Here is a 16510-nt window from a genome sequence, read left to right as displayed (position 1 = left end):
CTGCTCATGCCCTCGAGAATAAATTTTTTGATCTCCAACTTAGCACCAAAGAAAGAAGTAGAGCTTTAATTATGAACGAATAAAATAAGAATACTTACGCTGACCCCATCGGCCTGTTCTTGGATTCAAATAATTTGGATAAAGTCCATTAGGACGATCCATTTTTTGAAGTAACTTCCGAATGTGCATGACCTAAATTAAATCAAGAATCAGTATCACCACTAACAACTTTCATCTACTCTCTGCATATTGATAATTCTAAATATTTTTTTTCAGAAGTTTTCTTAATCTGATCCTGGAAGCTTTCTTGAGGGCTTTTGTTTTGTTTTTAAAGGTTTGATATATAAATATCTTTTTAAAATGTGATTTTTAAATGCATGTTGAAACAAATAAAAAAACTTCTGTTTTTTCCCTCATGTTTTTCCCCCATGTTCCCAATTTTACTTGCTATCAAGAATGCAGATACAACATAATCCATTACAAAATGGAATACGGGAGGCACTTTCCTTTAATGTAATTTATGCTGAAACAGTAAAAAAGACAATCGTATGATTAAAAACAATGAGTTTGAGACCTACCTTGTTGTAATACACAGGGTCCCCTGTCAAATAGCTGAGGTGGACAAATTCCATATGTAGAGTACCAAACTCAGCAAGGATGCTGCTTCCTGCGGAAGCCCAGCCCCAGTTTCGACCCACTCCACTGATGTTCAAGAAACACATGCAAAAATCAGGAAAAAAGAACAAAAAATTCAGAATTACTGTGCACAGTACTAGTAACAACTACCACAGCAAATTAAAGAGGTAACATCAAAATATTAATCTGTACTTAAGATTAGTGGAATTGTGGTTTGGTAGATCGGTTGGTAATTTGGTGATGTAATCTTGGGAAAACATAACAAAACAAAAAACACAAAAACACAATGTCATTGATAAAAAGTCCTGTTATTATATTTTTGTGCATCAAGATATTGTATATTTCCATGTCTTAACACTGGATCCAATCTCTCAATTGTTTTTATTCATTCCATATTCATAAGAAAAAGAATCAAAAGCAATTAACAGATGAGACAAGTATACTTCTAAGTGTGGCAGCATTAGCTTCCTTCTTCTGTCAGACACTTGCTGTCTTCTCTTTACTTGTGCTTAAATTAAGTGTTAGACCCTTGAGCAAGATGTGAGTGGGCTCTATTTCTCTCTGCCTAGGAAAATTTTATGTTTATGGTAGGCAGAATATTATGAATTTCTCAGATTCACATAAGGAACCATCAGAATTTATCATGCCATAGATCTTTTGCACTGTAAGAGATATCATCTTGTTAAGTCTTATCTCCTAAATTACCTCTGGTTTAATTTAATCTGTGAGTTTTCAAAAACTTCCAGGACTGGGTCCTTTAATTTATTGTTAGCCATATTTTCTAGGAGATTTCTTCTACTTTCTTTCATACAAGATTTTAGTTATCAGTAAAACTACAATTAGGAGTGTCTTCTTACTTATCATAGAATCGTAGAATGCCTTGGGTTGCAAGGGGCCTTAAAGACCATCTAGTTCCAACACCCCTGCCATGGGCAGGGATGCCACCCACTAGATGAGGCTGCCCAGGGCCTCGTACAACTTGGTCTTGAACACCTCCAGGAATGGGGCTTCCACAACTTCTCTGGGAAACCTGTTCCAGTGCCTCACCACCCTCTGAGTAAAGAATTTCTTCCTTATGTCTAATCTAAGCCTACTGTAATTTAGTTTAAAACTATTCCCCCTTGTCCTGATTGAGCAAACAGTTGCTCTCCATCTTCTTCATTAGTCCCCGTCAAGTACTGAAAAGCTGCAATGAGGTCTCCCCAGAGCCTTCTCTTCTTCAGGCTAAACATCCCCATCTCTCTGAGCCTTTCTTCATAGGAGAGTGGCTCCAGCCTGCTGATCACGTTTGTGGTCCTCCTCCAGACCTGTTCTGACAGATCCAGATCCTTCTTGTGCTGGGGGCCCCAGATCTGGATACAGCACTCCAAGTGAGGCCTCACAAAGGCAGAGCAGAGGGGGACAATCACCTCCCTTGACCTGCTGGCCACTCCTCTGTTGATGCAGCCCAGGATACAGTTGGCCTTCTGGGCTGCAAGAGTGCATAGCTGGCTCATATCAAGCTTTTCATCCACGAGAACTCCCAAGTCTTTCTCTGCAGGGCTGCTCTCAAAGTGTTCTTCTTCCAGCTGGTACTCATATATAGGGTTGCCCCAACCTAGGTGCAGCACTTTGCACTCACACTTGCTGAACCTCATTAGGTTCACATGGGCCCAATTCTCAAGCTTGTTCAGGTCCCTTTGGATGGCATCCCTTCCTTCTGTTGTATCAACTGCACCACTCAGCTTAGTGTCATCTGCAAACTTGCTGAGGGTGCACTTGATCCCATCATCTATGTGACCGATAAAGATATTAAACAGTACCGGTCCCAGGACAGAGCCCTAAGGAACAACACTTGTCACCGGCCTCCACTTGGATGTAGAGCCAGTGACCACCACTTTCTGGGTGCGGCCTTCAAGCCAATTCCTTATCCACTGAATGGTCCACCCTTCAAATCCATCTCTCTCCAATTTGGAGACCAGGATGTCATCTGGGACCATGTCAAAGGCCTTGCAGAAGTCCAGGTAGATGACATTGGTCGGTCTTCCCTTGTCAACTGATGCAGTCACTGTATCATAGAAGGCCACCAGACTGCTCAGGCACAATTTGGCCTTGGTGAAACCATGCTGTCTGTCTCAGATCACCTCCTTGTCCTGCATGTGCCTTGCCATTGCTTCCAGGAGGATTTGTTCCATGATCTTTCCAGGCACAGAGGTGAGGCTCAATAGTCTGCAGTTCCCCGGCTCCTCCTTTCTACCCTTTTTAAAAATGGGAGTGATGTTTCCCTTTTTCCAGTCACCAGTGACTTCACATGACTACCAGGCCTTTTCAAATATGATTATTTTTTATTTTATTTATTATTATAAATTAGAAAAAGGAAAAATGTAAATGAAAAACATTGGTAATGGATCAGCAATTGTAGCTTCACCTGAGATAGAACACCTTTAAAAATAAAGTAACCACTGTTCATGGACTATATAGAGACAAAAAATGATGGTTTTTTTTTTTTTTTTTTTTTTTTTTTTTTGGCTCAACTCTCATAGAGAGGAAGTGAAGTGTTCCATGAAAAATACAAAATCTAATAAAACACAAGTTGCTAATTTTTCATATCTGTCTTTCAGGCCTTGTCTTTTTTTACGTTAGCCTCATGATAAGCAATCATACATACACATGCTACTGTCACTGCCTCCTTGCATGTCATCCACTGTACTTTCTGCTGTGATGTCAGCTGGCTCTGTATGTTACCAAGAGACTGAGACAGTGAATGCATTAACAGGAAAATTTTGGCATCACAATAATAAAAATAGAAAAAATGACTTGTGTCCAAAAATGCTTTCAAAATGTGAGGGTAGACCCAGCACTGATCAAGCAATGCAAGATAAATTAGACAAGGCAATTTTCTTCCACAAGGCAATTCAGACCATATAAGTTCAGTATTCAGCTGAACAGCCATCAAAGGAGCCTATCCATCTCAACTGACCATAGTGGTCTTCAGCACACTAGCCTTTATACCTAAGCCAAACTAAAATGAATCTTCATGAATGAGTATCTTCAGCATCCTAATACTTTCTCAAACATTTTGAGATTTCTGAAAGTAACATACAGCTCACAAAGTGCATTAAAAACAGTAAATTCAACCACAGCCTGTAAACGTTTTTGTTTTTTAATAGGAATGTGATGACTAAAGAACTAATGATTAAGTTCTAGGACAACATATGGCATAATAAACTCAGTATGTTCTAATGACATGTTGAATTCTTACTGCAGAATCAGGGAAAAAATTAATGGTCACAAATTATTGCAGTTAATGAGGTAGGATGCTCTGAACTCTATTAACATTATTCTTAAGTTCCAGAAATACTAATTTGTCATCATTTTCTACAATTGCACTACTTAGAAGAACTGACATATGCCATTACTAATTCTAAGTTGGGGGAAGGGGAGAAACACAGAGAACACAATAGAAAATTCATTACCTTTTCAGATTCACCATTGCCCATGGTATACCTGTAGGCGTGTTGAAGGCTGGAAGAAGTTTTCCTGCCAGCTGCACTGCTTTGATCTTGAAAACCTAAGATCGTAAGATCAATTGGAAATAGTTACAAATTCTGATTTATCTCCAAGAACTATGAAGACTGAAATTTCCTTGCCCCATCCACTTCATCTAAGAAAAGCTTTATGTTGTAAAAAAAGATAATGCATTAACTTCTCACTTATTTTCACTTGTTCACTTTATGGATATCATTAAGATTTGAACATGAAAAGAAAACTTGTTATGTTAATGACTCTGCCTCCAAGCTCACCAGCAACTTTGCTAAGGTTCCTATGAAAAAACGATATCAATCCTCCCTCCACCAACCTTAAGGATTTCAAATAGTGTCTAAAGCAGTCTTTAGAACATACTTTATATTTTGGAGCTAAAAGCAAGACAACTCCTCCACCTGACACACAAGTGTTTCAACTTTTAAAAACTTACAATCTCTTTAACAATATATTTAGTGTAGACAGATTTCCTATCTTTTTATGAACACTGTCTAAGCAAAACCATACATGCGCAGTTTCCTGTAGCTTTTCTTTTGTTGATAATACAGAAGAAAAATAACAAGCTTAGTATTTCCTCGCCAGTTTGATTAGTCATACAAATCACTGACAGGACAAAATGACTTTAATTTCCATTGTTGTTCTTCATGTCTCTAAAAAATGTGCTTTCAGAACATAAAACTGTGATACCTTTATTTAGAGCCTGATGTTCATTAGTTAAATGAGTAACTCGGGAAAAGTTCCTGCTAAGCCTATAGGAAGCATCTTTTCCAAGAAGGCATACTTGGCAGATGCCAATGACATAAAATTGGTTTCAGTAGCTAGTTGCTAGCACACACATCAATTAACTCATTGTCAATATTCACTACATTTCTGCAAAAGCATCTTCTTAATTAGGAGATAACATTATTCATCTACTGAGGCACTGCACAAACATTTAACAAAAAGAGCTACCATGCCTTACAATAACTTATGGAACAGGGACATACTATAAAAACAGTATTAACAACTAGCTGACCGATATTCTGCAATCAAGAGAACTAAAAGCTTTAAGAAGGACTGCAAGACAGCTCTGATAGATTTATAAAAAAAGATTTCTTCCTTTTGCAAAGTCAGAGGAGGAAAAGAGAAAAGATGCTGCCTGCAGAATCTGAAAAATAAGCAACCAAGACTATTCTCATTTTTCATATGAAGGTGGGAAAAGATCAGTATCTTAATATTTTAGAAGGTGACTAGTAAGACGTGAAATAGACAGAAAAGAATATTAAAGATGACATCTAATTGCATTTGATGCAGTGGAGTATGAAGAGGTGGGGGTGGATCTGAAAGCAATGAGCCAGGAAAAACCTTCTACAGAGGTATTCTAAATGAATTCTAAGATGAGGTATGTTTAAACTGAAAAACGGATACTGGAATCATCAAAATAGGATTTGATGGAAGTGTAAAGTAATGGAGGCAATATGGCTCAAATGATTTTCAGCAATGTTATTGAGAAAAGACAGTGAGAAAACATGCTGAAATTTAACAGTAAAATTCTGAGACTCTGACTTTGAATAAAGGCCCAAGTCAAAATAGGAAGGCATAGTATATGTAATAGGAATAATGCAGGCGGAGTCTAAGGTAATTGCAAAAAAAGAAACCCTGAAGAAAACTAAAAGCTCTGCCTTGGCATTGGTAAATTAGCAGCTTTGCATCTCTCAGTATATGTCAACTGAAACTTTAGATTTTTAATAGATGGGCCAAGACCAGATAGAACTGCTATCATCACCTGCAGTGAGTTACGTCTACAACGCAGAACAAGTTCAACATCTCCAGAAGAGAATTACAAGTTCTACTTAAATGGTACATAGTTTGGGAAGATGTCTCTGACACGAATTTGTTTAGCTTCAGCTCTTGGATCCTGTGCCTTTTGAAAACTCTACACTTACAATTATTTGTTTACATTATTCTTATTATGAAAAAATATCGAAAATTTGTGGCAAGAATATTCAGTGGGAGAATGTCCCTAGAAACATCCTCACTAGAAAAGTATTCCTAATGGCTAACTATTTATGTACTACTACCCAGCTTTTAGTCAATTTGAAATGTACTACAATAACTTAGGAAAAAAAAAATATATTGGAAGTAGTTTTTTCGTAACTGTGTAGAAAGCACAGGCTAAGCTGAGCAAAACGTACATGAATCTAAACAGGGGCAGGGAAAGCAATATAGTCACTGTGCCAGCCATTTCAGCATGTGAAAAAAAAAAACAAAAAAAAAAAAAAACAGAAAGCCAGTGGAAAGTAGAGACTGTTAATTCAGACAATTATATTAATAGCATCTGTGAAAACTTGCTGTGATTAGAGGCACATTCCTGCCACCGCTATTGAACTGAGGACTCTGAGCACTTCTATTTATCACCAAAGGGTAAAACTGTGCCTCTCCTTACCCTTCTCACCAAAGAAAACACTTATATTCAACTGATGATAGGCCATTACTTCATATTACCATACCTTCCAACCCTACCGCCATCTCAGAGTCCTATGAATATCTCACTACTGCTTCTGGATAACAAAACAATCTAATGCTTGATACTGCTTTATCTATGCATACTTCAGTAAGAATGGAGAGAAAGCTGCTTAGGTTTTTATCAGAGCAAAGTAACTAAAAGAGCATATTTGGAGAGAGGTAGAGAAAAGAGGGAAATAAAACAAGCAGTGGTAGATGGGATGTCATTTGCGGGAGACTGCAGATATGACCACAATATTCTGTTGAGCTAACTTAAACAGCTCCTTCTAATAAATTTCAGACATACCATAACAGCAGCAGTAAATGCATTAGACCCTAACTTGTAAATAATGCCATGACAGCAGACAGCATGATCACTAATCATACAGTAAGCATGAGTTTTTTGTTTGTTTTGAACAAGTTGAAGCCATAGATTCTGTTTCAGCCTTGGCAGTTCCCCATTGTTAGGCACTGCATTTCAAGAACAATACAAGCAGGAAGAACAGAGAAGAACCAAAATGAATGGATGCCTTGAAATTAGAACCTTGTTAGGAAACAGTAGAAGCATTGTGGGAATTTAGCCTATAGAAAAGATGTTCAAGAGAAGACAAGATAGTAACCTTTCAGTACATACAGTGGCAATACATGGAAAAATGAAATAAACTGTGTTTTCCACGGTCATGGAGAATACAAAATAACAGAAGCATGAAGTAAGATGTCAAGGCTGGCCTATTCAAATACTGAATGCAGATAATGAAGACAGCATCTCACACCAATATTAGATTCAGACTGCTGAGAATAATGTTTGGCCCAGTCTAAAATCTTGACTCAATCTAAAGAGTCATCTTTTTATCTTCGGAGTTCAATATGCAGTACTGACCTATTTGCAGTCCTTTTGTGGATAACCACCCATTTAAAATTCAACTTGTCAGTTAGGAATTTCTGCATGAGCAGAGATAGAGACTAATGGTATGATTTACTGTTGAAAACCAAAATATGTAGTGTTATTGCAAAAAGAAACATAACTACCTTAATAAGCATATTTGTTTCTTTGCCTATTTATATATAAGGCATAGAATAAAAAGCCTGCAAGCCAGGTGAACAGCTTTAAGTTCTAAAGACGCACAACACCCCAATTTTAGATGGGGAACACCAGAGTTCTACAATGTTCCTAGGGAGTTCCCCACTGAAAGAAGGGATATCATGCTACGAAGAAATGAAGAAATAGGTCCCTCTTCATAACGTATTTGCTTCTCATAAATTCCAAGGATTTCATTAAAAAGGCCTCTTGTGACAAGAGGGAGATACAAAAAGATTGAGGTAACATTTCAGCTATCACAGTATAAAAAAAAAAGTGGAAAAGCACTTTTTGAGTAATGATTGAAGAGGTCTGTTGCATCTAGAATCTGTCCTTGAAAAAGTAAATCTGTGTTGATATGAGATTTAGCAAGGCAGCTACAAACTACAACATCTTTGGTGGTGAAAAGATGCGGAATTACATTAATACAATGTCAGCTTTTTAGCAGTGGAGGTATATTGAGTTATAGCAGATACTTAACAACGGAATAGTTTCCAATGCTATTAATATGGTAATATGCATCTTTGGTGAGCTGTAATGATTACCAAGTACTTGATGAACAACATGTAGTGTTCCTAAAAGACAAAAGTCTTTAGACAAGAGAAGACTTGTCCTGCAAAGGGATGGTCTCTGAATTTATTTTAATTTCTCTATGACAGAAAAAAAATAACATGGAAGTGAAAAATCCAAACCCATCTCAGCAGTCTAAGAGTCAAAAAAAAAAAAAAAAAAGCCCATCAAGAATCAGCTTGAATCTGGACTATGATGTCAACTGGCTCTGCCTTCTTTGCACCCTCCCTTCAAATATTTATACAGAGGTATTTATATTTTATTATGAGATTCCTCCCTGAGCTTTCCCTTCTGGTTAAGCAGTCCCAGCTTTTGCAGCCTTTCCTCATATGAGAGACCCTCTGGTCTGTTAATCATCCTCATGGTCCTTCATTGGACTCTCTCTGGTATGTCCATGTCCCTCCTGAACTTGGGAGTCCAAAACTGGACACAGTTAATCCAGGTGTGGCCTCACAGCTGCCAAGCAGAGCAGAGGGGAAGGATCACTCCCCTCAACTTGCGGGCAGTACTTTACCTAATGCAGCCAGGATACCATTGGCCTTTTTTGCAGCAAGGACACATTGCTGGCTTATTTTCAATTTGATGACCACTTTGGTCCTTTTCTGCCAATCTGCTTTCCAGACAGCTAGCGCCAAGTATTTAGTGGTGCACGTGGCTGCTCCTCCCCAGGTGCAGGACTTTGTACTTCTCTTTGTTGAACTCCATGGGCAACCTGTCAGGCCGTTTCTCCAGCTTGTCAAGGTCTCTCTGGATGGCAGCATGAGCCTTTGGTGAATCAGCCACTCCTTCTAGTTTAATCTGTTAATGTGCCAATGGTACCCTCAACAGATCCAGATCATTAATAAAAATGTTGAACAGGACTGGGCCCAGTACTGATCCCTGCGGTACATCAATAGCTACTGGCCTCTCACTAGACTTGGTGCCACTGACCACTAGTCTCTGGGCCTCACCACTATTTGCTCATCTAGCCCATACTTCAGCATGTTCTCTGTGAGGATCTTATGTGATACGGTGCTGAAAGCCTTCCTGAAGTCAAGGTAGACAGTATCACTGCACTTCTGTAAGGTATGAGGCAGCTATATGCAAAAATTTACACAGGCATTCAGAGGAATTGGGTATGGCTCTTTTAATCTTAACAGCCTTCAAAATTTTAGAACACTGCTAAAATTCACCCTTATGGAAGTCTGAGATCAATTACTTCTGTTTATGCAATTATTGATGTAGAGTCCTCTTGTGTAAGAGAATTCTGGTCTCTCACGAACAACTCATCTGAGCAGACAATAGTTCACCCATAAATATTACATGACTTGCTGATTTACTGGTTTCAGGAAACAAGAAATACTTTATGAAATGTTTAATCTTTCAAAAAAAAAAAAAGAAACAACAAGAAAAAACACATTAGTAATTCAGCAATCTCAAAGTCAACATTTCTGAATGTATTGCAACTGCTGTTTCCTGAATCCTGAATCTAACTCAGGCCCCTCTCTTCTGTTTGATGATAGTCTCTAAAGTCAAACTGTTGTTTTTTTTCTCCACTAAAGGAAAAGTGCCTTTGTAAAATGAATTTTCTGAGAATTTTCTCCTATATTTTCAAAACTTGCAGACTAGGCTAACATTTTGTTTAGCCAGTGACACTGCACATAAGACAAATATTTTTTTTTTAAACAAAGTCATACTGAACACCTCTCTGCAAGATATACTTTTGTCAACAATTTGAAAGGAAGAATGGTAGGAAGGTAAGAAAGGCTGTCCAGTTCCAGATGATGCATGAATTCAGGCGACAGAACAGTTGAATCTGTTCTAAAAATGATGGTTATGCAAGCCTAGTTACCCTTAGTAATTCTATCTAGTTTGCAAAAATTTCTTAATGTATTGTATTAGAATTATCCTGACTTCAAGGAAAAAGCTGCAGTTGCACTCTGCACTCCATTTCTGAAACAAATAGCCCAGAAAAGCCCTCAGGACTGTACAGGTCTATTCATAACCCAAGTCTTCAGGTCTCTTCTTTCCTAGAGGCTCTAGACTTTAAGATAAAAGTAAAAGGTCATGTTTTTTGGGATTTTGAACACAGGGAGAGGTAAAGTACTAGTAAAAGATATAGGAAGGAAATACCCCATTGTATCAACTGATCTGAATGGAATAGACAACCTAGAAAAACTACCCTATTGGTAGTTCCTAAGTTAGAATTGCATGGAAAAACATTTAAATGTCTATTTCATCATATAATTCAGCTACAGTCTAAAAATGAGCAGCAAAATAAATGCAGAAAAATACCTGAACTGCATCAATTAAATCCAGATAAACAGATTAACTGGTTGACTACAACTTTCCCTATTTATATTTTACAAAGGAGCAATTGTATGTTCAAATGTTGCTTCTTTAATACATGACAATAAATATTATGGAGATTTTTTTTTTTATTATATTTTTTTTTTTTTTACCACCAGCAGTGAAGGATTTGCAAACAGAATTCTTAAGTGATACTATCTTTATCTTTTACTAAAGTTTTCCAAAGCTGCTTTCCTGGACAACATGCTTGAAGAAGCTAGTTACTGTTGGCTATGGCATCTTAGGATCTAATGAAATATTCATTGGTTTCACACTACTGATGTTTTTGAAAAATCTACATAAAAAGCTTGTGCATAATTAACTTACTAGAAATATTTGAAATCTTTGCCTAGAAGACCTAAATGTGAAAGTCTGGCATGCACTGGACAACCGGCTAATCACATTTAAATTACCTGGCACAGGTTAATAGTACCCCAATTAAACTGCATCATTTCCGCTTACTTCCTTGGCATTGGTTTCATGAGGAGAAAAGTTACACTTTCTTCATTTTTAAAGAACCTTCAAATCTGATACACTTTATACCAGTCAGCTAACATCACAAATCATTTAAAATTAAGAATAAGTGCTATGAGGATCTGGCATATAAATGCCTTCTAGATATGATCATTCCAGTAAGAGATAATATACCGTTTCTCATCCTGCCTAGCTGAGCCAAAATTCATGGCTGTTTTGAGTTAACTCTCTTCTATTTTTATTAGAAAGTTGCTTTGAGTCCAGGCATTTTTTTTTGCTTTATTTTTCCTTCTTTTCATATTTGATTTCTTTGCTTTAAGTTCAAGTATACAGGCTGCATTAACCTGATAGATCAGTCACCTTCTAGAAGCAACAATCTTGCATTTGCACAATATACCAAACAGAATCACTCGCACCTATGCATGCTCCAAAGACACAAGTGGGCTTTTAAAAGCCCATCCATTCAAGTGATTTCTTCTTGCTGTGGGAGCCACAATAGCACTGGGAACCAGATGTGAGAGCACACAATGTCTGGCATCTGGCTTAAATGTTCTCCTACTGGTTGCAGGCAGCAAGAAGGATTGACTTAAACAAAAAACAAAACAAAACAAAAAAACAGAATGAGGAAGATAAAACATATCTGGATGGACAACAGGAAACAAAACAAAACAGCCATCAAGGGGCAGAAGATCAGTACGGAGCGTTACCAGCAGGGAAGCAAAAGTGGTAAAGGCAGGGCTTCCAGTCTCCCACCTCACACAAAGTGAAGTGCCAGGCAGAAGAAATTAAAAGAGCATGAACAGGAGCAGAAGAGATGAAGAAAAAGGCATCAGGAGGAAGGCCAGAAAATGAATGAAAGGAAGGCCAAAGCAGAGAAGACAATAACAAGGGACCATGAAGGGAACGAGAAGAGTCTAGCTACAAGAAACAAGAGTACTAGGAACAGCCTGGGGAACACTCTCATCACCAGAGCAGATTCTTCAGACCTAGAATTGACCCTAACGTATCTGCCTCTCAACATATCTTCCTAGCTAAACACACCCAAAGTAAATTGTAGAAATTTATCTTTGTAGTTTTGTTAGTTTGTTTTTAATCGATGATCCTTGTTACTTTGCTAATACTAAGCCTGTACTATGTTCCTGAAGGTTCCAACCCAACTGATGATCCAGTATCTCTGCAGATTCTAGAAAGAAACTATGTATTAGGAACCCTAACAGTTCTGGAATCAAGTAATTAAGTCATTTATGCTACATTTACAAGTTTTATGAGAGTCCTTCTCATGCAATAAAAATTATCTACCACCTCTGATTATTAATCTGTAGCATTTTTGGCAACATTTGCTCCTAATACATTCTCCACTCATGCCAAATGTCTTCTTATTTTCCCATATACTTTTCTGTGCTATGTCATCTATTTTGTCCTTCAGCTGTGCTTACATTGTATCAGTTTCTACTTTCTGTTATTCCTGTCTCCTCTTTCTCTTCAATGTGCTGCCAAGCTTTCCATTTCAAATCAATCTTGATTTCCCCTTTAGACTTTGCCAGAAATGACTCAGTCCTCCTTAGGCTGCATTTGCCTTCACAAAAAAGTTAAACATAGATGAAGTTACATATTGTTTCACACTATGTACACTCATTATAAACAGACTCCTTCCTCCCATTGGTATGATGTGACAGAGTGCAAAAATCACACTCGAGAAACAAAATATTCCAAAAAAAACACACAGCTTTTACATTTACAAAAACACATCCTTCACACTATGTCAGATACAAAATACAGTCCATTACACTGCACCTGAAAGCAAGTAAATAGCATTTTGTTGGTTTTGCCTTTTTTTTTTTTTTTTTAAATGGATGAACTGGCATGTTTTTATACATTTGCAGACATATTTAGCTTATTTACAGTTACATACATGCATTAGATCCAAGCTATCACAAAACATTAAATGGTAAACACAAGCTATAATAATAATATAATACTATAGTATATACTATAGTATATAAATATAAATATAATACTATAGTAAGTACCAAATCTTCGTATTTGCATAAATTCTGCAAGACACTTGAAAAAACATTTATTTTGAAAAATGGTAAGAGATATATCCTAAACTCCTGTAGAATAATTTATAGATCTTACAGCCAGATGTAAAAGACAAGGATTTTCCTCTTTTATGTCATGCACTCAAAAATCAGAAAGACTCAGAGTAACAATCTCAACTTCTGTATAAAATAACGAATAATTACCAAGTTAATTTTAAATACTATTTGCTGACAGAGTGACGTATCTGGATTGATTTATCTATCATATATTGACTGACTATTCATGTGTGCAGGAGGTTCCTCTATCTTTTCATGATTTTTCTACCATTTCTGCTTTTTTTACTCATTCTTTTTAAAACATGATTTCCAAGAAATTTAGAGCATAGCAACACTGGCCTTTTTTAACGACTTAAACAGAAGTGAATTCCTCCTCATGTTCATAACCTCTTCTGTAAATCCCAATGCTTACAGGTCTTTTGCCACAGGATTTCATATAAGAAGTTCGAGCTGAGCTGCTTGTCTTCTGTGAATTCCACATATTCTTCAGTCAGAGCTACTCAAAACGCATTCCCTTGTTCTGTTGGTCTGGCCAATGTGGGTCATTGTTTTTTTGTGTTTGCTTTCTTATAACTAAGAGTCTGCATGTACGTCTTTGGTAACATTAAAACTGTACAGGCCAAAATGACCAGTTGACTGAATTTCAATAGAGTTTTCTATTTACTTGTCATTTCAACATAAACAAATTAACAGTCAGCTACACATTCTTATGTGAACCATTTTATTATCAAATCATTTTTATGCTGATGATCTCATCAACTGAATTCCTGGGGTGGGGAAAAAGGAGTGAAAATGGACTGACTCACAGATACCAAGGTCACCTTAAATGACCTTTTTGAACATAAACATTTGTCTCGTTTAGGCATGTATCTGAAATTTTGTATTTTGAAATTAAAAAAAAAAATAATAATTTACTAGGCCAGAGCCCTACTTGGTCATTTCTATGTAAATTTGTTTGCTGATTTTCCAGTTCATAAACTGTAATATGGTAACCACTGCAGGTGGCTTAGCATCCTCTTGATACCTAATAGATTTGAAGAGTTCAGTTTTAACATGATAGGTGTACATATTCTTAGAGGCAACATGACTTTTTGCCTAGCATGACTAGTTTCTTGCTTGTTTTAGTAGTTTGGCTTAGCAGCCTTTTTTATTTTTATTTTAATATTCAAACTCCTTTTTAAAGATGGGAGCTAGCCCTGAATGCAAAGTTCCAAAATGCAAAACCAAAGATGCCTTGTGTTAAAATGTGATCATGTCTGGAGTTGAATTTTATTCTTGTTTTAGAGGCGAAAGGACAGCTTAAACAATCCAACCGGAAGAACTGTGCTTTCAGTTGTCCTCAAAGAACATCATACTTCCTCTCAGAATGAGATCAAGTGTGAAAACCCTCAGTGCAATAGGAAAGTTCTTGTAGCAAAACTCAGTGGGTAGAAATTAGCATTTACACTGTCAACATCAATGCAAATAAACAAAACACCTGGAAAAATCACAAATAAGATACCACGCTTGCTGTCATTGATGCCCATCTGCATGACAGTTTTAACTACTATAGAGGGAGCAAAAAACTAATAGATACAGTCATCAAGAAATACATGGCATGCACGTAGCGACAAGTGACCTATTCTTTCTTAGTGGTTATAACCCTTTACAGGAACATGACCAAAGAAGATCCGACTGACTGGAAGAGGGGAAACATAACCACCATTTTTTAAAAAGGGAAAAAAGGAGACCAGGGAACTACAGGCCAGTCTCACCTCTGTGCCTTGCAAGGTCATGGAGCAGATTCTCCTGAAAACCACACTAAGGCAAACGGAAAATAAGGAGGTGATTGGTGACAGCCAACATGGATTCACAAAGGGCACCTCATGCCTGACAAATCTGGTGGCCTTCTACGATGGGGTTATAGCATTGGTGGATAAGGGAAGAACAACTGACTTCATCTACCTGGACTTGTGCAAAGCATTTGCCACTTTCCTGCATGATATCCTTGTCTCTAAATAAAGGAGAGACATAGATTTGATGGATGGACCACTCAGTCATCAGCTGGATTGTCCCACTCAAAGAGTCACAGTCAAGATCCAGGTGAAGATCAGCAACAAGTGGTGTTCCTCAGGGGTCAGTATTGGGAGCAGCACTGCTTAACATCTTTGACAGTGACATGGACAGTGGAATCAAGTGCACCCTCACCAAGTTTGCTGATGACACCAAGCTGTGTGGTGCGGTCAACATGGTGGATGGAAGGGATGCCATCCAGAGGGACCTGGACAGGCTTGAGAGGTGGGCCTGGGAGAACCTCATGAGGTTCAACAAGGCCCAGTGCAGGGTCCTGCATCTGGGTCAGGGCAATCCCAAGCACAAATACAGGCTGAGTGTAAAATGGATTGAGAGCAGCTCTGAGGAGAAGGACCTGGGGATGTTGGTTGATGAGAAGCTCAATGTGAGCTGGCTTACAGCCCAGAAATCCAACTGTATCCTCAGCTGCATAAAAGAAGTGAGGCCAGCAGGCTGAAGGAGGTGATTCTCCCTCTCTACTCCGTTCTTGTGAGACCCCAGCTCAAGGAGACCATGTTCAGCTCAAGGGCTCCCAACACAAGGAGGACATGGACCTGTTAGAACATGTCCAGAGGAGGGCCACGAAGATGATCAAAGGGCTGGAGCAGGCTGAGGGAATTAGGATTGTTCAGCCTTGAAAAGAGAAGACCCCCAGGAGATCTTAGAGTAGCCTTCTAGTACCTAAAGGGGGCCTACAGGAAAGCTGGAGAGAGTCTCTTTGTCAAGGAGTACAGTAATAGGACAAGTAGGAATGGCTTTAAACTAAACAACAGTAGACTTAGATTAGACATAAGGAAGAAATTGTTTACTCAGAAGGTGGTGAGGCACTGGAACAGGTTGCCCAGAGAAGCTGTGGAAGTCCCATCCCTAGAATTGTTTAATGACAGGTTGGATGGAGCTTGGAGCAACCTGGTCTATGGGAAGGTGTCCCTGCCCGTGGCAGGAGAGTTGGAACTAGATGATCTTTAAGGTTCCTTCCAACCCAAAGCATTCTATGATTCTATGATTCTATTTAGGAGTTTTAAGAGTGGCTATCACTGCATAGTTATCCTATTTTCTACTGTTAAAACAGCTTATCCTTTAATTCTAATACTTTAAGGCATATTACTCCAATGGGCAAACCTATTTTCATTCCACCTACAGTAGAGGCAACAAAATTACAATAAAGTCAGCTTCCTCCTCCTTTCTTCCTCTTCTGGCACTATGCAGTAATAAGATTTAGCAATAAATGACGCAAAGTATCATTTGCCAGTCAAGAAAATGTTTA

General features: G+C 38.0%; 1 protein-coding gene across 2 annotated transcripts in view; it reads right to left on the bottom strand.

The window, feature by feature from the left end:
• Nucleotides 1-16510, bottom strand: part of MAN1A2 (mannosidase alpha class 1A member 2) — a 134741-nt gene that overhangs the window by 43879 nt on the left and 74352 nt on the right. For both annotated transcript variants that reach the window (XM_035314375.1, XM_035314382.1), the window contains exons 6-8: nucleotides 4092-4186; nucleotides 579-702; nucleotides 99-192 (exon numbers count right to left, since the gene is read on the bottom strand). In XM_035314375.1, the coding sequence (XP_035170266.1) occupies nucleotides 99-192; nucleotides 579-702; nucleotides 4092-4186 (313 nt within the window). The remainder of the gene's footprint in view (nucleotides 1-98; nucleotides 193-578; nucleotides 703-4091; nucleotides 4187-16510) is intronic.

The sequence above is a fragment of the Oxyura jamaicensis genome, chromosome 1 (genome assembly GCF_011077185.1).
Source record: "Oxyura jamaicensis isolate SHBP4307 breed ruddy duck chromosome 1, BPBGC_Ojam_1.0, whole genome shotgun sequence".
NCBI lineage: Eukaryota > Metazoa > Chordata > Aves > Anseriformes > Anatidae > Oxyura > Oxyura jamaicensis.
The sequence above is the reverse complement of the archived record's forward strand: the minus strand, read 5'-3'. Positions and strand labels throughout refer to the sequence as shown.